We start from the raw sequence: 23,475 nt of genomic DNA, 5'->3' as shown, positions 1-23,475 counted from the left end.
TCCAAGTAAATATGGTAATTATATAGAATAAATATGTGGAAATCATGACTATCACAACTAATTCCATTTTTAACAAAATTACAAATGCTGGTATACTAATATTTTACCATTGTAAGAGAATGTGGTTTGTAATTTATTATTATTATTTTTTTAAATTACTAGATGGATACAAAAAGTGGTTAAATGGTTAATGAATCTAAAAGCACCTACAGCAACTCAGTAATCACAATAGCCGGAAATGGACTGAAACTATAGCTGCTTCTTTTTTTCTTTTTTTACATCATTTTATTAAGAAAATAAGTATAAAAATATAAATATAAAACAATATGACTCAGCATTCAAACAGCATGAAATGTCAGTGTATGACAGTTTTCCTACAACATACACTTTCCATTACATATTACACCTATATGATGAAATGAATTCACAGTTTGACAAATCAACTGCACCAACCACTCACATGAACATTGCTTGTCAAACAAAGATAGCAAATAGTATATAGGATGTCCATCATTAAAAACACTTTGTACATTGACAGTATTTAATGGAGGTGGCTGGAAAAACCACTCGACTCCTTCCCTACCCCGCCCCAACCCAGTCCAGTGCCATTTAACATTGATAGTATACAATACTACTATCGCTCAGGTCAATTACAAAACACATTGTCCACACTATTGTTCACAAAAAATCCTAAAATTCAAAGGCATCTTTACTGATTATGACCAAAAACAGTAAAACTTTGAGAATTATACCGTATCTCCATTAATGAGAAAGTTCAGCTCAGTTCAAGTCTTCGTTTCCGTTTCAGCATCCACGCTCGGACTGCGAGAATTTTTGTTTTTGTGCGTGAGTGCACACACGCACATGTATGAGAATCAAATAGACTACTAGTTAACTAGCGAGCTAGCTAGCGAACTAGACAGATAAACAGATAGCTGGATAGATAGGTAGACAGACAGTCAACTAGCTTGCCAGCTAACTAACTAGACAAATAGCTGTCTGGCTAGCTAGCTAGATAAACAGATAGAAAAAAAGGGCTTGGAAAATGAGAGACCACAATGGCTCATTCTAGGTCTCTCTCTCAGGGCTCTTCCCTATGTACATCTCTGCCAACTTCTTGAACTGTGGTCCCCAGTTGCCGAGGTAATCGTAGTCATGGTCCCCCTCGGTGGCGGCAGACTCCAGCGAGCTGAGGGATTCTGCCAGTGACCCGCTGCCCTCGTAAGCATACGTGGCCAGGGAGTCATAAGGGGGCGCTGTTGGATCTGTATCGTTTTCCTGAAGCCTCCCGTTAATGAAGTCTCTGACGTCCGTGTTATCCTTTATAGGTGATGTCCTCCGAAAGGGAAACAGCATTTCGGGTATGATGTCCCTACGTAGCTTGTTAGCATCCATCACCTCTGGGTTGCGCAGCGTGCCAATATCAAAGGCCTGAGTGTCCTCCTCTCCACCCCCTTCATCGTTGTAGCTGACAACGTTGTCTCTGACATCCTCTTTGGAGATGATCAGAGGCTCCTTCTTCCTCTGTCTCCTCAGGGCAGCAAACAGCACCACGATCACTACACAAAAACAGTGGGAAATACGGAGAGAGAAAGCTCAGCATAAGAAGTGTGCCTCCTAACATGTGTCATGCATTAAAGAGCACGGGGGAGCAGAAGCGCAGAGGGGAGACACATTTGCTACCAGTGATAAATCCTCAACACTGCCTCAGGCATTCACCTCCTATTATTAAAGATTCAGTGAAAAAGCTTTTTCTTTCTTTTTCCCTTGAACGGCACATTCACTGTATAAAATGCATGGTAGTTAGAGGATCCTTTTTTTCTCTCTCTCCAGCACACAGCCTCATATCTCATCTCCATTCTTTTTCAGCGGGAAAAGACAATCAGAGATTGCAGAGTGAGCATGTTTCCAGAGAGTGGCACTGTATGGTAGCAAGTTTTTAAATAAACCCATAATTCTTTAGAAAGAGAGGAAGCTATCTGTCACTGAGGACACGCTCGGATCCTGCTTCACCTGTGCTCCGTTCCTTCTCCTTCCTTTCCTTTTTTGTCCTACCAGCAGGTACCTTAGTTGCATACTTGCCTCCCACCTGGGTGTTAATTACAATACCTTCAACATGGGTTGTAAGGGGGAGGAGGTGGCTGTTTATAAGGCTTCTTTACGGACATTTGTGACTGACCAGTGCCACGATTTTAGACAGAGCAGAGGGCTGCAATGACGGGGACCAGCTAGGGAGAGCCGTTCCAGCTCAGCGCCTGCCTGTCGGAGTCAAGCAGAGGTGAATGAGACAGTCTGTCAGGGGGCTTCGAGCGCGAAAAGCGTCAGATAATGAGCAGATGTCATGATATTTTGCTCAAGAGGAGAGCGCGGAGTTTAACCTTCAGTTCGCTTAAAATATGAGAGAAGATCTGCCCACCGCCAGACACAGAATTTCAAATTTGGAGTTAAAGCGAGCAGATGGATGAAAAGCTGCTCGATACTAATTTGCTTGTATCACTAGTTTAGGCGGATCAAATGGCAAATTCAAAGCAAAAAAACAGGAGGAAGGGGGTTCCAATTCAACACATGGAAAGGGTTAGAAGCTCATATATACGGGGACAGCATGCACACATGCATGTGGACAGTTTTACTGAGAACTGTATGCAAAGACTTCTTCAGTCACAATGTGTAGTCAGTCATAAATACTCCTATCAAGCACGATGCTTGGCCAAGCGAAGTAAAGTTCAATGACAGTTGAAACCCATTACTTATTGATACGCCCTTGACCAGAAGCACTGCACATTTCTGCTTTTTGCCGAGTAAAACGATAGGCACTGTATGCTGTTACATACTGCATTAGATCGAGAGGGGGGCTGAAGTGGTGCTTTAGAATGTCAGAAAGTAACATGCAACCTACCAGGGAAGTACACGGGCAATTTTGTAAAGTGGAATTATATTGTAATGAATGGAGCTAAGAAGCACATTACTGATTTCCTAGGGAGAACTCCCCCGTATCACATAATATGCAAAGTGACCTGTCTTTGATTGGACCTGCTTTAATTGCTAATGATGGCTTACTTGTTAAAAAGAGCCCCACAAACCCTGCTGTAAATCTTTGCAGCAGGGAACAGACATTGAGAATATTTCTGCAGCGTCCTTGAGACCGCTTGCTCGACATACTGACATTATCGGTTGTTTGTTCACCTCCATTCAATGGCTTTTTTTTCATGTTTTCATGCAAGCAACCTCCTTTGAACATGCGAATAATGACTTCACTCTCTGGGGAGCAAAGGTGGAAGTGCTTCAGCTAGAGATGGCTCAATACAAGTTTTTCATGGCATGTTTGGCGAGGGAAAATCGTACATGGCAGTATTCAAAGGGGTCCTTTGGCCTATCACCTCTAGATATCTGAATGGAAATTCATTCTATAGGGGCCAATGAGTTTCTGAGTTTCCACCTTCTGATCTGAAAAATGAAGCCATAAGTGCAAAAAAAAAGTACAAGTCCTTGACTTGAGGCTGGCTGCAAAAGGGAGTTCATCCTCATTGACATCCATGTTGAAAAGAAATGACAATAATGCATTTGGATGCATGCATATATATCTATCTATATACAGTAGAGCTCAAAAGTTTTGGGTCACCCAGAAAATGCCTGTTGTTTAACATGAAAACAAACTGTTTTATTCATGAAATGAGATACAAAATGAATCGAAAATATATTAAAGACATTGACAAAGGTAGAAATAATAATTATAACCTGTACAAATCTCCAACTTTACCTCTAGATACTCAACCAGCCTGAGGAAGGATAATTTTACTACTTCTCAAATCAACACAAAACAGTTTCCAGCTGTGCTAACATAATCCTCAGGTGTTTTAATGATCAATGAGCCTTTCAATGCTAAAAATGTGGATTAACACAATGTGCCACTGGAACAGAGGAGTGATGGTTGCTGACAATATATAATAGATATTTCATAACATTGTCTAGACTGTCTGATCAATTCAATGTTATTTTAATTTAAAAAACACAGGACATTTTTCAAGTGACCCCAGACTATTGAGCGCTAGTGTATTTTTAAATCCAATCCAGTATAGGATCAAGTCATCCGTCAATGTAGAATAAACCCCCCCGGGGGAAACATCAGGGTAGATAATTGGGCGTACAAAGTCCAAGGCTTGCTTCTACCAAAAGTCACGTAACACTAAGATCTTTAAGCTTAATTAAGTTGTTTGAATCCTCACTGAGTCATTAATCTTTTGGCCACATCGGTTGTTTTGGAAGCCACTGACGAATGACGTTTGGGTATGAGTTGTGATTGTGATTCACTATGAAGTAGAGTGAATCATTCCAGTGCATTATTTCTAGTACTATAAGCCAGCACTGTTGCACTTAGGGTGACATCTCCTTTAATTCACAAGTGTAAGTATTTAATGTCACAATAATGGTTTTTATACATGGAGATGCTAATCTGGTGGCAGCCAGAGTGCCAAACTGCTGGCAGAAATGCACATTTTCAGTAACATTTTATTGATTGAAGTGAGTTGGAACAGCTTTCAATCGATGGCCTGTTTGTAATGATCGACCTTGTTGTAGCAGAGTTATTCACCATTTTTTCCCTCCATGTGGGCAGCATGTACCTGAGAAAAGCAACCCACTCTGGGCCGTGTTATTGGCTTTAGCACCTTGTATTGGCTGCAGCATGGAGCATATGAAAGTGAGGTCTTCCTGGAGTGCTAATTTGACATGCTTTCTGCGTGTCACGGGTCCATGGCATGGAGGAAAACAAAAACAGCAGCATTTCAAAAGAACATCAAGAGTAAACCACTGTATGCTGCAGCAATATCATTAATTTCTTTGTCTGGCTCTTGTCCTACCAAGAGCTGTTATTCTGAAAGGACAGCTGGTCTCCAGGACAGCCTTGGTAGCAATGCACGTTGATGTGGATTGGACAGATGTATGCTTACGTACTGCCAATTCATGTGACTCTAAGATCAGGTAAAAATATCTTTTAGAATGGAAGTGATCTGTTTGGCAACGTATTTGAAGCTGATATAATTCAGTGTTTTGTAAATCCTGCTTCCAAGCATTTATGTGTTTTCCTCTTGTCGGAGAAACTAAGTACTCTGAGACACTTACATTTGATAAAGCTAAACTCTAACCTTGTAACTGTTATCAGTCAAACAGGGTTGCTAATTCTTTATTTTGTAACATTGTAATTCGATACTAGGGCTTAGTAGATGCCCTTTTAGTCAGGCAGCTAAGCAAAATAAAGGCGACACACCGGACAAAAGCACCAAATTTTTTCCACATATTTTTTCCACTTATTCACAATAAGTTTAAATTTTTAATGGGAGCCATATAAAGTCTATGAGAACCAATATATCTTCCAAGCCACTTAGAAGGTCAAGCTTGTTTTCAAAATATAAATTTTCTGGGTCAAGGATACCGCAGCTGTGGCTCAGTTGATAGAGTGGTCACCCACTGGAAGGTTGGTGGTTCGATCCCTGACTATAGCAGTATACATTTCGAAAATATTGACATGTAGGATACTAAATCCCCAAATGGATGGCACCGGTGTGCCCTGGTAGCCAGCAGTATGAATGTGTGTCTGAACGGGTGAATGAGTCTGTAGTGTAAAGCGCTTTGGATAATATATAATAATATAATATATAAATGCAGTCCATTTACCATTTACATTTAAGCTATTGAGAATATCACTAGATGGTTATTTGATCAAACATATATGTTCATTTTGTTATTTTATATTAATATATGTCCGACCGCTTAGGAAGTGAGTTGGAAAGTACGTAAATACATGGCCAAAATGAACATATCTATATGATCAAATAATCATCTAGTGATATTCTCAATAGCTTTAAATGATTCCTTGACCCAGAAAATGTATATTTTGACACCAAGATTGACCTGAAGATATATTGGTTCTCATAGACTTTATATGGCTGCCATCTCCGATCCACCATCTTGATGAAGTGGCTCCCATCAAAGATTGAAACATGTGGTGATAGAGAGCATGTGGAAAAAAATTGGTGCTTTGTCCAACATGTCCCCGTTTTTTTCAAATCTGGTCCTAACCCGCCTGCCTATTCACAAGAACAAGGCTGCTTTGTAATTACCTGTCTTCTACATGGGTCATCAACAGGTGAGGAGGCTTACATTTTTTTGAATAATTGATTATATAGGTACCAATGAGTCTTCTCCAAGTATGTCCACCTCTAGGATTGAAAAATGAAGCCAATTCCAAAGTGCCAGAAACTGCAATTCCTTGACTGTCGACTTGATGCTGGCTGCAAAAGGGAGTCAATTGCATTGACACCCATGTTAAAAGAAAGACCATTGTGGCTTTAGCCTCAGTCTTAAGCCATTAAGTGGATTTTAGGGACCGTTTTACAGGGTTATTGTTTGAGAAGAAGTGTGCTGGAAACAGGAAAAAGTCTGCTGGCGGTGGAGTTTTCAACCAACTCAAGTCGCCAACGTTAATTAGCAAAAGTTGTCATGTGCGCCAGCAAAATTGACGGTTGCTGGCTAGAATTGAGATGACTGCTTTTGTTATGTGCTGTGTGAAATCATAGGCTCATTGTTTCAAAGAGAACTACAAATTTTGAAATCTGCCACCGTTATCACTATAAATTGCATTGTGTGCTATGCCAAAATGGAAAGCTAAGGATGCATAGCAACAGTAACTAAAGGGGGAGGGGGCGGTGTATAGCAAAAGATCATTTGAGAGTCTGAGGATAAAGTTGCATGTTGTACAGATTCCAAAGCCCTGTGAGGCCAATTTGTGTTTTTTGATTTTTTGGTAGCATGAATAAAAATTTGAATACAAGAACTGTGTTTGTTGCTGCAAGCTGCAATTGCAACAAGCCAGACAAGAGGGTTCAAATATGCACGGTCACACACACATACTCGAAGGGACTTACTGAGGAGAATGATGACACAGAGCAGTATGGCCACCAGAGCTCCAGTTGTGAGACCATCTGAGAAGGGCAGGACCTCGGGGTTACAGGACTGCATGTTTCCACGGCTGTCACAAGCACAGACGCGCACGATCAGCGTGCTGGTGCTGCTTTGAATGGGGTAGTCGTTGTCCGAGATCACGACAGGGAGGAAGTACATGCTCATCTCACGCCGGCTGAAACCTCCCCTCCGTGTCAGGATATTGGCAGTGTTATCTGTGGAAAGATACAAACGGGTAAAGCTTGTCAGTAATGAGATGTTTCCGGTTGCTGCGTGATCGCGAAGAGAAGAATTGCAATCTTTATTTCCTTTTTCTTTGTATCCTGTGGCAGGCAGCTGAATAACTACGCAGTCCCATTTAGAAAAATACTGGCATCTTGAATAAAGACGTCTGAATAATAGTAAATAATTGTAATATGATTTTTGAGCAAACACAGCTTAATTAGTAATCATATGGTAGTCCTCATTCTAACAGGGCATAGTGGTTTCGCATGGCCGCACTTTCTTGGGAAACTAATTAAAGTCCAAAGTTTGTTTGTAAAATTCCACTTAGAGCTGAAGTTCCAGTCTCCATTTTAAGTCTCTGCAGCGGTCTTTTCATTTTGTCCACTGCAATACATGCATAGTTAATATTTACTCTGAATGAATTTTAAAACTGTGAGTAGGCATACTGAGGCGGGTATACTAAATACAAAGGGAATATACAGAGCCGGCATTTGAAGTTGTCCAATCTGTTACTTCAAGCTTGCTGAACTGTCTCTCCCTAAGATGGGTTTTGAGCATTGCTGCCTTTTTCGTGAACATATTTTTATTGCAAGACAGAGAAAAAAAAATCTAAAATCTGTCCATAATACTGATGTGGGATAATCGCCCGAAGGCTGATTTTAACAACTTTGGACATTAAAATCTTACCAAGAAAGAGCACCAATATGACAAAGCCAATCAAAAGGCTACAGCTACTCAATGGGAATTCCCTTGTCAAATATATTATTTTATTCTAATAAATAATAATGATAATAGTAATACATTTTATTTATATAACACTTTTAAAGGTACTCAAAGTCGCCAAACATAATATATTGAAACAAATACAAAATACAGAGAAAAATATTCTGTTATAATATCTGATTTTCAGCACCATATTTAAAGTTATGGCCCTGTTTTGTTTTATGGCCTGATTTTCATCATATAAACCCCATTTCCTGTTTGACAACCTCACCAAAAGTACACAGTCTATCATGGAAAGAAGCTTTACGAGCATACAAACAAGCATTTTCATTAGAATTTTAACTTTCTAACAGTCTTTGAGTAGATCATAGGTAGCAAAAGCTTCCATCAGAAAAATGTACTAAAACAAAGCTTAAAATTGTGATTTTTCTATCAAAATCATTTTCCTCAAATATCGCCAAAAATAAACCGTTTGGAATCACTAGATTCTGTTAAAAACATAAAATTCTGTGCTCCTCAGCCACACTGGGAAGCCATGATTGATTTTGCTGAGATGAATGGTCCCCTCACAAATATTCACAGAAAATCGTCTGAACAACTGGCTTTTTACACAGATCAGAGAGGAGAGGACAGGAGCTTGTAAAAATGCAGATAATGTGCAGTCTGTAGATTTACATCTTATACGTTTCTGCAAACAAATAAGAAAACTTAAATCCTTTACCTTCCCTGTCAACAATTGTGAAGTTTGGGTTGGTGGCACTTATGCTGAAGACGAACTTGTGTCCAACAAGAGGTTCATCTGTGTCAACAGCACTTATCGTCTGAATCAGCTGTAAAGAACAAAACAAAGTATGAGAAAAACACATGGAATCATCTTAAAATTATTCCCATTGTAAGAATTTAAAAGCATCAAATTGCAAAGAAAATATATATTTTCATGCATATTTTACTGCCAGACTGCGCCTTAGAAACTCACTATTGTGGGCTGGGAGTAAACGGAGCCAATCAGATACAATGTAGACTAATCTGTAATTAGTGATGAGTGTTTAGATAATTAAGGGATTTGCTCTCTCTCGAAACTCCCAAACTATAAACACATGTGGCTGCAGTGTGACTGACGGTGCCCCAGCACAGATCTGTCAGTATGCACCGCGCACCAGGAGTGAGCATTGTGGATGCAGACACTTCCTCTGTAAATGTCAGCAAGTGACTGATAGATGATCGCTGCCAACTTCTGTTTGGCTCTTTGCCCGATAACACTGGAAATTGTTTCCTAATGTAGGAAATGGTTCTCTTAAGACCACAGCCTCACATTAACAACATGTGTGACTTGCTTCCAGGTTAATCTAATTAAGGTAATTTATATATTGAGATATAGTGTGGTGATTGTGCACACATATATCAAATATAATCACAGTCACACCACAAGGATTTTAACCAAATGCTTGATAATTCTGCAGAATTTTGAGGTATAGTCTATAGTCTATAGCAACTTAAATGCTGGAGGAGGCCCCAATTTTTCATGGACACTACCACAGGGCCACATATAGGACCGTGCACTTAACCAGATATGATGAAACTGCAATTTTAAATATGTTTACAGTGCAGTAACTTAACACATTTCATGCTCAAATGCATGTATAACAGTATAAATCGGAATGCAAAAGGTTTGAAGAAAATAAAAAATAACCACTAACTGTGATTTATTTTTTTAGTGCAAGAACAGCAGACCAACATAAATTGAAAGAAGTAATTTTGTCCATTTTTACACTGCAATTTTAGGATTTCCATCCCTGGTCTAAGGAGATATGTCAAAAAGTCTGATACTTTGACTTATAATCAGTGTAAAGAGTACTCAGATTACTTTCTTGTTATAAAAAGAAAGAAAACACATTTGTTTTTTTTTCTAATCATCTAGTTACTTGTTCTGTTACTCAGTTACCGTATGCGCCTCTTCCTTTTGTTGGCAAAAAAACAGAACATGTATTCCGCATTCACACTGTTTCAGTTTTTTTCTCACTCCATTGAGAGTAATGTTAGCTGTGCACGAGTGAACATATCCAATCTTACTATTGTGTTAGTGTTCGTGTGCAACTGAGCTTGCAAGATGGCAGAGAGGATAGCCTTTACATCGTGGAAGTAAGTAACTAAGCCTTGACCTAGTTAACTCATCGCATGTTGGAACATGTACTGTGAGCTGCATGAGCCTGTGTTTTATTGTTTGCACAGAGGCAACTGTGTGTTAAATGTCCCTGTCAGGTCGTTAGCAGCAGAACGCTGCACAGGTGCCGTCACATACCCGCCATCCTTATTGAAAAAATAAATAATAAAAAATATATTCAAGTATTATTATCTCTCTCTTACCCCCCCCCCCCCCCCCCACACACACACACACTCCAGAATCAGTGTATTTATTTATTAATATATATTTATGACTCTGAGTCTGCACATACCAAACTTTCAGTACAGTGCATCCATATTTTATATTTATATTATTCTTATTATTAGGCTGCCTTATTCCATGATGTTGTATATATAATGTCCATATTTTGAGCTGATACCCTTGTTTATTTTTTATATTTTTATATTTTATATTCATTCTCCTTATTTAAGTTTCTTTGTTGACCACGAAAGAGCCCTGCACTAAAATTCCTATGTGTTTGGACTGTGGTCTGTTCACAAATGGCAAATAAAAAACCTTGAACCTTGCTATTTACTCCCATGCATTTTGGAAAAATCTACTTTTTTTGCAAGAAAAAAGTAAATGTTGTTTGAACTTGTTAGGGTTAATGCACAAGCCCTGGTACCTACGCCTGTCAAGGTAATTACTATCTTGACTTATCGTTAGATATATAAAATGGACACAAGTTATTTTCTGGAACTGATATATTGTCGTTTACCTGCGTGTTTGTTTACATAACCTATCAACATTTTGCAAGTCATGACTGCCCTGCCTCTTAAAGGAGCCAAGCCACTCTTATAGTGGACTTGTTGTAATGCACTTTTTGCGTTCTTTTTTTGTGTTGTGTTTAAAGTAATGCTGCAAATGTTTGACAGGCAGCGCAAATTGCCGGAAAAAAAACTATATTTCTCAAGCAGCTATTCCAGCTGTTGTAATTAATAATATAAAATATATAAAATATAATACATAAAGTTTATCCCAGTGCAATTTTTGTTAACAGAGCCTGAAAGTCTATTTTATTTGTTTTGGTTGTAGTTTATTTAATTATGTTTTATTTATCTGAGATTTAAACATTTGTTGCCGTGGAAACGGATGTACTTATTTTGCTCTAATATCGTTATAAAACTAAAACGACATCGATACAATGATATCGTTTATCGTGATCGTTTCTGGGAAAATATATCGTCCTTAAAAAATGTGTTATCCTGGCAGGCCTAATAGTGCCCCTTTTTAATCATACGTGTTTACTTACAATCCAACATAATGGAGCTGTATAAAGGGGATGTTCGGTCTGTCATCCTGAGTTACAGATTATGGGCTGTAGCGAGGCTTTTCAATGATGGTCGAGACATTAGACACAAGGGAAGACATCCCACAGCCCTTACAATAAACCTTAACCTTTTCTTGAATGACAACACTTCGTGTATCAGATGATGGATTTTAATCACCTGTCCAGCTTTGACATTTTCACAGACAAATGTGTCGTAGGACATTGCAAACTCCGGGGCGTTGTCATTGACATCCAAAACCTTGATGAATACAGGCACTCGAGTTGTCTGGCGTGGGTTATCTGAAATATATTTAAAAAGTTCCATCAGTATATTCTTGAATAGATAGAACAAAAAGAAACACCCAGTAAATGTCATACAGGTCCATCTCAATACATTAGAATATGATGGAAAAGTCCATTTCCAGTAGTTGAAGTGAAATAGCCCCAACCAAATATTGAGTCATATAGATGGACATACTTTTCAGAGGCCAACAATTCCATATTAAACATACTTTTATAAATTGGTCTTTTGTAATATTCAAATTTTTTGAGACACTGAAATTTTGGTCTTCATTAAATGTACGCCATAATCATTGTAATTAGAATAAATTAAATCAATTATGACATGAAAAGTTTAATTCTGTTTGTAATATTTCCACTTTTTGAATTGAATTACTGACATAATTAAACTTTTCTTTGATATTCTAATGTATTGAGATGCACCTGCCCGGCTTAGAATGCTGCCCCCGCGACCCGGCCCCGGATGAGGGGACGAGAATGGATGGGTGGATGTATAATTGGAATTGCAACATAAAATGAGATGAGATGAGATTCAACTTTATTGACAGAGTAACAAGTACTAGGACAACAAAATGACCATCAACCCGTCCGTACATATACATAAACATACATACAATAAGACAAAGGAGTGGACAGGACAGGAAGACAGGAATGGAAGAAATACAGAATAACAAGAGGATAGGGGAGCAACATAAGCACATCTTAAATACATTTCACAACATGAAAAACTTGTGACTTGCAACAGGGGAGGGGAGTGTGGGAATAACCAGATAACCAGCGCACATCTTCTTTAGAGATTTAAACACTAATTACTTATTTCAGTCGCCACCACGGAGATGTTGTGCCATTTGGACATTTCTCTGTCCAGCGACTTCAGTGTTGTGATGGTTCCGTTCACAGAATCAATGTTGAACAGCCTCTCGAGGTCTGTGTGCCGATCGATGGAGTATCTAGAAGAAAAAGGCACAAAAGCATGTTAATACCAATAAAAAAAAAAAACATCCCCCGTGTGTCTCGTGACATTTGCATATGTCTAATGAGAAAATCAAGTGCAGTTCTGCTCTGTCTTCACACAACAAAACACACTAAAGTACCTTTTTTGATGCATGAAATGTGTTTTACACAGCACATCACTCGTTGTGGCCAAAAGGAAATAATATTCCACACTCTCCATTGTCAGAAGATGATACGTCTTTCCCCTCGCCTGCTCGTTTGTCATAGTCAACTTTCATATTCCGCTGAAATTTGAATATGCAACACAATACGCCATGTGGCACGGGCCGAGAGTGGCATATCTCTTTGTCAGAGACGGGCAGGCGCCATATGTGTGGAGTGGCGCTCCGGAGCTGTGTGAATCGATACAGCAAATTAGGCTCTTTCACTTTGACTTTGTGCAGTGCCACAGAGGGCTTACATAATTCCGGGAAATAAACAGCGTCTGTATTCACTTCACAGGGCCGTCGCCATCTTCCACTGGGAAATAACCAGGAGGGACCTATGAATAATATCCCCTTCTCCCCCCTGCATGCTGACACATGGTTAGGCTGATAGATTAGATTTAGCCAAGTGGGCACATTTTCATCCTCCTGCTTTAAAAAAAACAAAAATAAGAGACTTGTTATTTCTACCATGTGTTGCTTGTGTTCTTATCGATTTTTTACGAGTATAATTAAAGCTGGAACAATGAAGCAATCACATTACCGCAATAAAGGATTACATCCCCTTGCTTGGTGAGGAAATCTTTGCTTAACAGGCCCATTGATTCATTTCTAAGTTTACAAAATAGTTGGAACTTAATTCCCAAGGAGAATTTGTTATAAAAAAGGTAAGGAAGGGACTTGGCATGCAGCTCTAACAGTCTGGCACTGCTTAAGGTCTAAACACTTCTCGCTGTGTCTTGTAGCATACTTGACTGGCTTGTTGTCAGCATCGGGGTCCCTGGCCGACACCACGCCGACGAAGCTGCCAGCAGCTGTGTCCTCATGCACCTCGATGATGTAAGGGTTCCTGGTGAAAACGGGAGGCTCATCCACATCCTCTATGGTTACCTTGACCATGGCGTAGTCTTTGAATTGCAAACCGTGGATGAACCTTGCGTCTAAGTAGGTGTTTTTCACCTCCACTCTGAACTCGTAGTCCTTCTTACTTTCGTAATCCAGCGCCTGCAGATGAAAGAGCATCAGAAGTCAAGCTGTAGACTTTTCCATAAAAACAGTCCGCCTCCAGGATTTTTGATAGGCAATTCATTGCATTTCATTTGTCTGCCTTTATCTTATTCACACTCTAAATTCTAAGTTACAAATCCAAGTGAGGAATACTGATCTCGGAGATCTCAGGGGGAAACTAAAAAGAGTTTCCAGCAAAAGACTTCTTTATATTATTCATTTCACAGGCTTAGGATATCTGATTTTACACTACAGTTCCAGAAGACATTCTGTTATATGTCTTTCTTACATGAATAAACGCTATCATGGGGCTTTCTCTAATCTGAATCTGCACTTTTCTCTCTTTCCGGTAAAGTTAAAAGCACATATTAAGACGAGATAAAAAAAGAAGCTCAAATTAAGCTCAGATTCACACTTAATTGTGAAAAGGAACTTTGAAAGGTTAAAGAAATAATCATAAAGAACTAGCTGGTATTGCATTCAAAAAGAAGGATGTTTACTCAATACAAATCAATCTTTCACCAGATGAACATTTGACATTTGACTTGTGCTTCATAGGCTTATTTTTCATGCACTTAAAAGTAAAAACTGCCTTTTGTTTCCTTCTTTAAACACTTCAGCATTTCTTGAAGGCTATTCATTGCATCTGTATGAAAACACGTCAGTTGTCAAAAAAGGTGTTTTGTCAGATTGCACAGCCATTATCAATCAAGTCCACTTTACATGACTGCTCACAGTGGCTGCCTTTGATGCAGGTTGCAGACTACAAAGCATGAAGCACTGAAGTCGAGACTACGCAGCACAAAAAATATGAAAAGGGAAATGAGTAATGAGTTACCTTTTTGATGATGATGACTCCCTCTTGTGTGGTTTGATCAGTGATGATGTTGAATATGTCATGACCCCCGACGATGCTGTACTCCATCTCCGCATTACGTCCAACATCCGGGTCGTCTGCCTTAATGCGTCCAATGGCGCCTCCGATCTCTGTCGACTCCACGGTGGTCACACGGAAGGAATCTATACGTGACATTTGCAAAATGTTCATTACTCACTCAAGTCTATTTTACTTACTTACTTTACTAAGTTACTTTCTTCTTCTAGAGGTGGGAATCAGCAGATGACAACGATATGATTTTATCCAGATATTGAGTCATGATACCATATTATTGTGATTATAAGCATTTTGCGATATGGTGAGTATTGCGATGGAATATATGGTGATTTATCTGTTTAACTGCATATTTTTTGTGCGCAAAAAATTAAATCCAATCAAGAATTGTTTTGTTAAATAAGAGAACATTCTCAGATTATTCATCTAACTTCAGTCTTTTTGTTTCTCCACAATGAGAGTCAACTTGTGGGAACCCAGAGAGCCTATTTTTGTTGAGATTGCGGTCAGAGGTCACATGATGATGATTGGATATCACCATGAAACATGAAAAAAATAGCCTAATTTTTGCAGCGTTATTTTGATAACTTCCCGACACGATATTACACGCATGCTGCCTATGGATTCATTAGATCTTATAGTTTCATATGATACCAGTATATTACTAAAAGTGAGCTCGCTATGGCCTCCGGAAAAAAACAAAAGCAAAAATACTGATGGACCGCCAGCAGGCCACGCAAAATATCACAATACTTTGCTGTATTGATTTTTTACCCCACCTCGACTTTCTTGTTGTAATGAGTAACGTAGTGCGTTACTTGATCTTATCAAGTAATTAGTTAGTTGTTAATTCTGTAACCCTTATTTCTTGTCGGGGTAGCGTTCTCCAGTCTCTCGGGCTGATGGGTGATGAGCGGGCTACAAGATAACTCCACACTTATTCCTTTATCTTCTTTAATAACCAATATCGGCAGGACAGCATACAACATTCCACTTCACGGGTCACAACACAAGAGAAAACCCCGCGAAACTACCACATCCGATTGACTACCCCTCACCTATATTTGTCCCCCAAAACAAGGGCAGGTAGGAACTAATTAACTTTGGCAAGGGGACAAGTAATATCAACTTAAATATAACACATGAAAATGAATACATAAATTATAGTGAAAGTTCCATAAATAATAATGAAATAATTATTGTATATAATAATAACTTAAATGATTAAATAACCCAAAACATATTTTTTCCATTAAGTAAGGTTACAATTCCATTCAATTAGGATTGTAGGTTTGTAGCTTAGTGCTCATGCATGGGGATAGATGGAGCTACTCCTTGCTAACCGCGGTGGCTGTTCGGCTCGCGTTTCTGCTTCTTTCGGACAGCAGCTGCACTACGTCGGCCCGCCAATTCAGTAAGCCTCGCCTCTAACACCATTGCTGTGCTACACTTCTTACGTGTAACATTGTCAGTAAAGGAGCCGAGGAGGAGCTACAAATTTGACACACTGCGCAGAGAGAGAACAGCTATTGCTAGCTGCTAGCTAAGTGGCTAACATTAACAGGTGAGGTTAGCGAGAAAGTCGCTACAAGAAGGAGAGAGATGTTAATGCTGAAGCAAAACTAGCATGGGTGTAAATACAGCAGACAATCATCCGCTTTAATGTACAACTTTAATAGAGTTAATTGTATTTATGGATGTCCACCTTAGATTGTGGCAGATAAGAAACGTTGTTGTGTGCTGTTTCCTTTTGATAAGAGTTGTACTGTGGGTAATTTTTTACAATATTGACAACACACCAAACGGCATATTTAAAGATAATTTTATAAGTAACATTTTAAGTACTTCATTTGTTACTTTCATTTGTTACTTTACACTTATTACTTTCAATAGTAAAATAGTAAAGTAACAAGTTAGTCTTAAAAGTAATTTTCCTTAGACTTGGTTATACTTTATTGTCATTCAGTTATACATAAAAAAATATGTACATGAACGAAATTCCGTTGAATCGGCTCACAGTGATTGTTCTCTGATACGTCATAAATAGAGTATAAATGTAGAATTTAAAACTGTAAGAAATCTCCAACACTGATTACAAGTCATTACATCACAAGGATAAACGGCGTGCTCTTACGGTTAGCGAATCGCGGCGGACTGTCGTTGACGTCGGAGAGGGTGATGCTGACTGTCGTGGTCCCTGAAAGTCCGCCCATCTGCCCGGCCATGTCCTTAGCCTGGATCACAACCTGGTAGTTTTCCTTGACTTCTCTGTCCATGCCAGGCAGCGCCGTCTTGATAGTGCCTGGTTAGGGGAAAAAAACAACATTCTTTCCACCACTTGCCAATTTGATGCAAAACTTCATTTTGTAAAATGTATTTTCTGCCTTAGTGGAAATGAGATAAGATTGAGATCAACTCCATCCATGTGCTCAACCATGTCTCTTAGAAAATTGCATTTATATACTACTAATTTGGTTTGCCAATTACGTTTTGAGGGGAAATGTAATTGCGGCCTGGATTATGTTCCCTGGCAACGATTTTTCTAGCATCAGGAGTGCTACATTTATGTACTGCATGCGAGTCGTAGGAGGTAGCCGGGGTGAAGGCGCCTACACATCGCGGGACTTTGAACCTAACAACACGTAGGAAGCAGGGTGTCAAACACCAAAGGCTTCTGCGGTTAAAGATGACTTTTGTGGTGTTGCATGTAAACGTGAAACCCCATTGTTCTTTCCCTTTTATCCATGTTGAATTAACACATCCAACACCAAAATAAGACGGTTTAAAACAGTTGGAACGGAGCCTCTGACAGAGCTGTTTCCCTCTGCTCCCAGCGAACAATGTCACAGACCTTTGTGAAATAAAACCGACAGATTATCTCTTGATAAGAAAGTACGTAAGCACATGTCCCAAACTGCCAGACATCATTTTACTCTAATTTTAGACATGCTGCATAATACATAACGTGAATAATGGCTTTTTTTTTTCCTTTTAAGCTTTATGGTCACAGTAAATTGCTCATTGATATGTGGTTTCTACTACGAGCACTGAGGTTTTCATGAAGAGCAATAAAGGTGTTTCTGAGTGCAAACTTGCTCGAGTTATGACAGTAAATGCCAGTAAAAATTCATGAATAATTAAATTAAAGCAGGTTGCACCACATAAACTTAGATGGAACTAAATATTTACACCCATTAACTACTGGAAGTAATGACTGCGTAGCTACCGGACCGATTTATCTGCTGCAACAATAAAGAAAACAATGTGCAACAAGTGAAGCATATAGAACACCAACACACATTTTGCATCAAATAAATCACACAGATGAATAAAAGAGAGTTCAAACTGTTAGAGATAGTGTTGGTTTATTCAACTTATCGAGCTCTTTTGTTTGTTTTCAGCTTGCACTTGTTGTTTAACTGTATGCAGCGATGCTTTATAAAGCTTGCACCCCGGGGACTCGGTGTCCTCCATTAAGGCTCCTGTCTTCACAGGACGTCTGACTGCCTGAGGAACAGCTGATGTTTGAGGTCTTTGGAGGTGCCTGGATAAGCCTGCTCACCCACGGAAGGATTATCTCCTTGGCTGGCATATTGACTATTCATATGACTGGATTACAGACACGCCGGCTGATTGACAGGCTGCTAGACTGGCTGCGGGGCTGGCTGTCTGACAGTCGGTTGAGTGAAGGTCTTCAGTGCATGATCACTGGTCTTGTAGTCTCCTTTCTGCACCAACGTTGACACCTTTCACTGTGATTTCTATCCAGTCAAGTCCAGGACCTGTGATGAAGAAGGTCCCACCTCTGGTTTGGGACCACCTCCAGTTGGAAGGTGTTTCAACCTGGGAAATTCATCTGCCGCCTGGCTTTTTAGATCCCTCTTTGTGTTTTTGTACTTATCGCAGTAAACTTGGACCTGGAGTCAAGTAGTGATTTATTTTTCCTTTACAAGATTTACTAATACCATGATTTCATCTGGGGTTTTTTTTGTTGCTTGACCTCCAATTTTTCACCCTTAAATATCAGAAAGCAAAAGTGTTACTGCAGATTTAGAGAGTATTTTAAGGCAAGTTTAAGGCTTTTGAGAAAACTCTTGCATATCTTAGTTAGATACAGATGGGTGGCATAATTCTTCTCAATAATCTTCACTAAAACAATGCATCAATGATTAGAAAAACATCCATAAAAATATCCTATTTTTGAACAAAGCAGAACAACACTTACCGTAAGTAACCAAAATGAAGCTTAAGATTTCTATATTTAGGTCAAAATCACTTTATTCCACGTCTCATTTAAACGTTCTAAAAATAAACAATTTTGGAATAACTAGATCCTGTTAAAAATATTAAATTCTGCTCCTCAGTGACACTGTGAAGCCATGATTGATTCTGCTGAGACGAATGGTCACATGACAAATATTTGCTGAAAATCTGTTTACACAGAGCTGAGAGGAGAGGACAGGAGAGGTTGTAAAAATGCAAATAGTTCAATATCTATCACATTTTTTCACATTCGTGACACTTGTGGGCACTTGGAAAAGTGTTGAATACATAAATTCAACATCATTACAATAAGATAAATTATCAGAAAAATTTGATTTATGTCATAAATGTGTTATTCTGCACAAAAGACATTTTTGAATTGTTCCCACCTCCACTGAAAACTGCCCTGGCTTCAGAGTGTTATCCCAAATTATAGTCCCCTTACACTGGACTAAAATGGTTTGATACATGTGGAGGTGTCTTTGCATACATACTTTTCCCCAATTTTGTGAGTATTAAAGGTAATTTACAGGCTAAGTGTGCTGAAAGCTTGAGTTTTATAGCTCAGCCGCTCTGACAAGCGACTAAATCCTTATTCTGCTTGTTTAATTATCTGAAACACTTTGCAGTGCTAGAGATCTATTTACAGACTCGCATAACATTGTATCCAAGACATGCTGCTGAGCGTGGCTTACCGTTTTCAGAGTCCACAGAGAAATACGGCTGTCCCTGTAGAATGCTATATACAAGCTTGGCACTGTTCCCATACGTTTGATCATCGGCATCATTGGCTGTTACGGTGACAACAGATGTACCTGCAGACAGAGCATGCAAAGTCAATGTTAAGGCCAAAGCAGTGATACAGTGCATCATGAATGACGATGAAGCAAATGACTCAACATATTTATATTTACTATGTGTTCTTATAGAAAGAATTTGGCAGACGACCAAACGTATTTGTCAGCAATGCAAAAATGCATACTGACTAATCTCTAATTTATAGCATTTCTCCCATTTTTCAAGACACAACAAGGTGGTTACTGCAGCTGGAGAGACTGTGAAACAGAAGTGATAGGCTTGCAGAGACCACAGCTGTGTCTCTTCTGGCACTTGGGTGAAAATTATTGCTTTGATTAAAGCCTGGTGTTTGGTAGATGGATCTCTTAAATGTCAGCGAGACTGAACAGAACAATGTCATCAAGATTTGGAGTGAAACTTCTCCTTAGGTAATATCGTGTGGGGCTCTGAATAATCTGCCAAATCAGAATACTTTTAGCACAGCAGGTTAGCAATTACTTGTTTGCACAACAGTCTTAAAGCTAAGAAAATATCTAAATGTGCCATCAACTCAAGTTTTAAAAAGGATGCAGACTAATGTACTGTGAGTAATGCAACCAGTGTGGGTTTTTTTTTAGCTTTACAGAGTTATTTACTTAGTAGTTATTTAAATAACGCTAAAAAATTAACCTTTTGGAATGACAAAATTATGTCAAAAACATTAAATTTTGTGCTACTTGGCGCAGCTGTGAAGTCATGATTGATTTTTATGAGACGAACGGTCACGTGGCAAATATTAGCTGAAAATCAGACAGAACTGCAGGCTGTTTACACAGAGCTGAGAGGAGAGGACAAGAAAGGCTGACAATGTAAATAGTTGAATGAATATGTATAGATGTGGAGAAACATTTTTTCCCAACACACACACACACACACACACACACACACATATATATATATATATATATATATACATACATATACTTTATTTTTTGTGGGGCTCTGAATAATCAGTTTTAAAGCTAAGAAAATCCCTAAATGTGCCATCAACTCATGTAATAAAATACTTTTTATTGTTTTTCTGCAAATTAGTTATAAAGGATGTAGACTACTGTATTGTACTGTAAGTCATGCATCCAGTGTGTTTTTTTAGTTTCACAAAGTTATATTACTTATGCATTTATTTCTGGCTCATTTGAATAGCGCCAAGAATTAACCTTTTGGGATAACTAGATTCTAATAAAAACATTAAATCGGTGCTACTTGGTGCAACTCTGAAGCCATGATTGATTTTTTATGAGAGGAATGGTCATGTGGCAAATATCCACTGAAAATCTGACAGAACTGCAAGCTGTTTACACAGAGCTGAGAGGAGAGGACAGGACAGGAGAGGCTGAAAATACAAATAGTTCTGTTTGCATGTGTTTTTACCAACATTTGTGACACTTTTGGGAACTTGCAAAAATACTGTGTGTATATAAATTCTACTTTTATTCCAATTTTTCAAATATTGTGTGGGGCTCTGAATAATCTGCTAAATCAGACTTTAAACAAAGCCTTTTTAACAATAACATGTTTGTACAAAAACAAAAAATCCCTAATTGTGCCATCAACTCATGTAATTAAATCATTTATATTTCTTTTCAGCCAATGTTAAGAGTTGAAAAAGCTTGTAGACTCCTGTACACAAAGTAAAACAAAAAACAAGCTGTTGCTTATTTTAGCGTCTCCAAACTCATGCGGTTTTATCTTCACAAGGTCATATTACTGATGCATTTCTTTTCTGGCCTCTGTTGTCAGAGGCAGAGGTGTGGCAACATTAGATAAATACTGACAAGCTCCTACTGAGGAGCTGGAATTGAATTACTGCGCTCAAGGACACTGTATTTGTATGTATGTGCTCAGGGACGCTGCCTTTCCTATTTCCAGCTGGGATTACACCCAACGCCCTGTATTCTAAGTGTTATTTGGCAATATGAAGCAGCATCACCTACAGTATCATACTTCAAAACTCCAACCACGGGGACCCTATACACACGAGCCTCCACAGCCAAGTGAGAAGTGCTTCAAGTGTCGTTTGTGTGCTAAATAAATATAAAAATATAAAATGAATATACGTGTATAAGCTTAAAAAAGAGCTCCTCTCAGATATCCCGTCACTGAGTCACTTCCACATTAAGTCCTGCATAATCCACCCAAGCGTTTCAATAACGCCACATTACAAATACTGTCCTTGGCATTCAGGAGACCTCTGCCGTGTCCTGTTTGGGTCTGACTGTCTCCGTGCATACTAATGAACCCTTGAACATCTGTCCCACTTAGTCCCAGCACTGATAGCATAAAAGGGAGCTGCTGATTTTTCATGGCTGGCTGACTTGATTAACCAGTGTGTTCAGTCTGAACATATAAGGCAGTTTATCAGACTGAAGACGAGAAGTGGTGACCCTGACCCACCTTTCGCCGGTATCCATGCAGCCGAGAAATCTGAGAACGCCGCGGCATGAATTCCAAACAGGGCATTGTTATTTGTCATATGGACAATTGGGTTCTGATTCACCGTTGATTGCTCCTGTGTATTAATTTGTGGTTGCATAATTGAGGTTTCATTTCAAGCCGCGTGCATTATTTTCATAAGCTTTGTTTATATCCGTGCCAATTGGTTTATTTATATAACTTGAATGGAATGAAGTGATGCGCAATGAAGCAAATCTTTAATTGGAAAGACTGTGACAATCTAAACTTTCAATATTTCTGCTGCCTATTAAAAATTGCAAATGGCATTACTTGTTGTGAATGTCCAATGAGCCTGACCAAGCAAATAACAATCACAGGGAGACTAAAGAAATTCAAAAAATAGCGTCAACGAGGCCCATTTAGCTGAGTCATGAACAACACTTCTAACAGTGTTTTGTATTTTCTACATTGCCTGAACAATGTTTCTTGCAGCATTGTATTAGATATATAATTGTATATGTGTTTAATTAATTTAATAAAGCATGGCGAATAAGCAATGATTATTCAATGTATATGTTTTCCCTTGGTTACGTGTTTAATCCATTGAAATACAACAACAGAAAGTGAACAAAATCAAAAATATGCCCAATATAATATTTTCCAAAGACTAGGGTGACTACTTGAAATTGCATATTGTCCAACTAACACATTGATCAACAGTTAAGGCAGAGAAAACGAGCAAATCGTCACTTTTGAGAGGCTTGAATTAGAAACTTTTTTGTAATTTTTGCCTGAAAAATCCATCTCTAAAGTAAAACAAACCATAACTATGCTTTAATTAAGTTGATAAACCATGGCTACAAGCTATGCTTATTGAATGTATAGGTTTTCTTGCTGATAATTTCCTCAAGTAAGTGTTTAATCAGAAAGTGAACAAAATCAGAAATATCTCAAATATAATATTTGCCATGAGTCTAAAGACTGGATTTAAAGGTTTTCTGCTGATTATTCCCTCGATTAAGTGTTTTTATCCATTGGAATACAACAGAAAGTGAAAAAAAAAAATCTAAAATATGTCCAATATAATATTTTCCCAAGTCTAAGGTTGCTTGAAATTGCATATTGTCCAACTAACACATTGATAAACTGTTAACCCTCTGGAGTCTCCAAAAACTCCAAATCATGACTTCTTCATCACATCCAGACTAGAAAACAAAGCAGCGTGGAGCACTACTCTAAATTTACCTCTAAAGTTCTGGCTGTAAAC

The 23,475-nt window shown here is 38.6% G+C and overlaps 1 protein-coding gene across 1 annotated transcript in view; it reads right to left on the bottom strand.

The window, feature by feature from the left end:
* Window positions 1-208: 208 nt before the first annotated feature.
* LOC131961901 (cadherin-10-like) overlaps window positions 209-23,475 on the bottom strand; it is a 46,039-nt gene continuing 22,772 nt past the window's right edge. Inside the window, exons 4-12 of the mRNA XM_059326822.1 lie at window positions 19,673-19,792; window positions 16,849-17,016; window positions 14,661-14,842; window positions 13,566-13,819; window positions 12,471-12,607; window positions 11,536-11,657; window positions 8,627-8,735; window positions 6,921-7,172; window positions 209-1,559 (exon numbers count right to left, since the gene is read on the bottom strand). Coding sequence (XP_059182805.1) covers window positions 1,069-1,559; window positions 6,921-7,172; window positions 8,627-8,735; window positions 11,536-11,657; window positions 12,471-12,607; window positions 13,566-13,819; window positions 14,661-14,842; window positions 16,849-17,016; window positions 19,673-19,792 — 1,835 coding nt within the window. The 3' untranslated portion in view covers window positions 209-1,068. The remainder of the gene's footprint in view (window positions 1,560-6,920; window positions 7,173-8,626; window positions 8,736-11,535; window positions 11,658-12,470; window positions 12,608-13,565; window positions 13,820-14,660; window positions 14,843-16,848; window positions 17,017-19,672; window positions 19,793-23,475) is intronic.

Source organism: Centropristis striata, chromosome 23, assembly GCF_030273125.1.
Source record: "Centropristis striata isolate RG_2023a ecotype Rhode Island chromosome 23, C.striata_1.0, whole genome shotgun sequence".
In the NCBI taxonomy this organism is placed as follows: Eukaryota; Metazoa; Chordata; class Actinopteri; order Perciformes; family Serranidae; genus Centropristis; species Centropristis striata.
The sequence above is the reverse complement of the archived record's forward strand: the minus strand, read 5'-3'. Positions and strand labels throughout refer to the sequence as shown.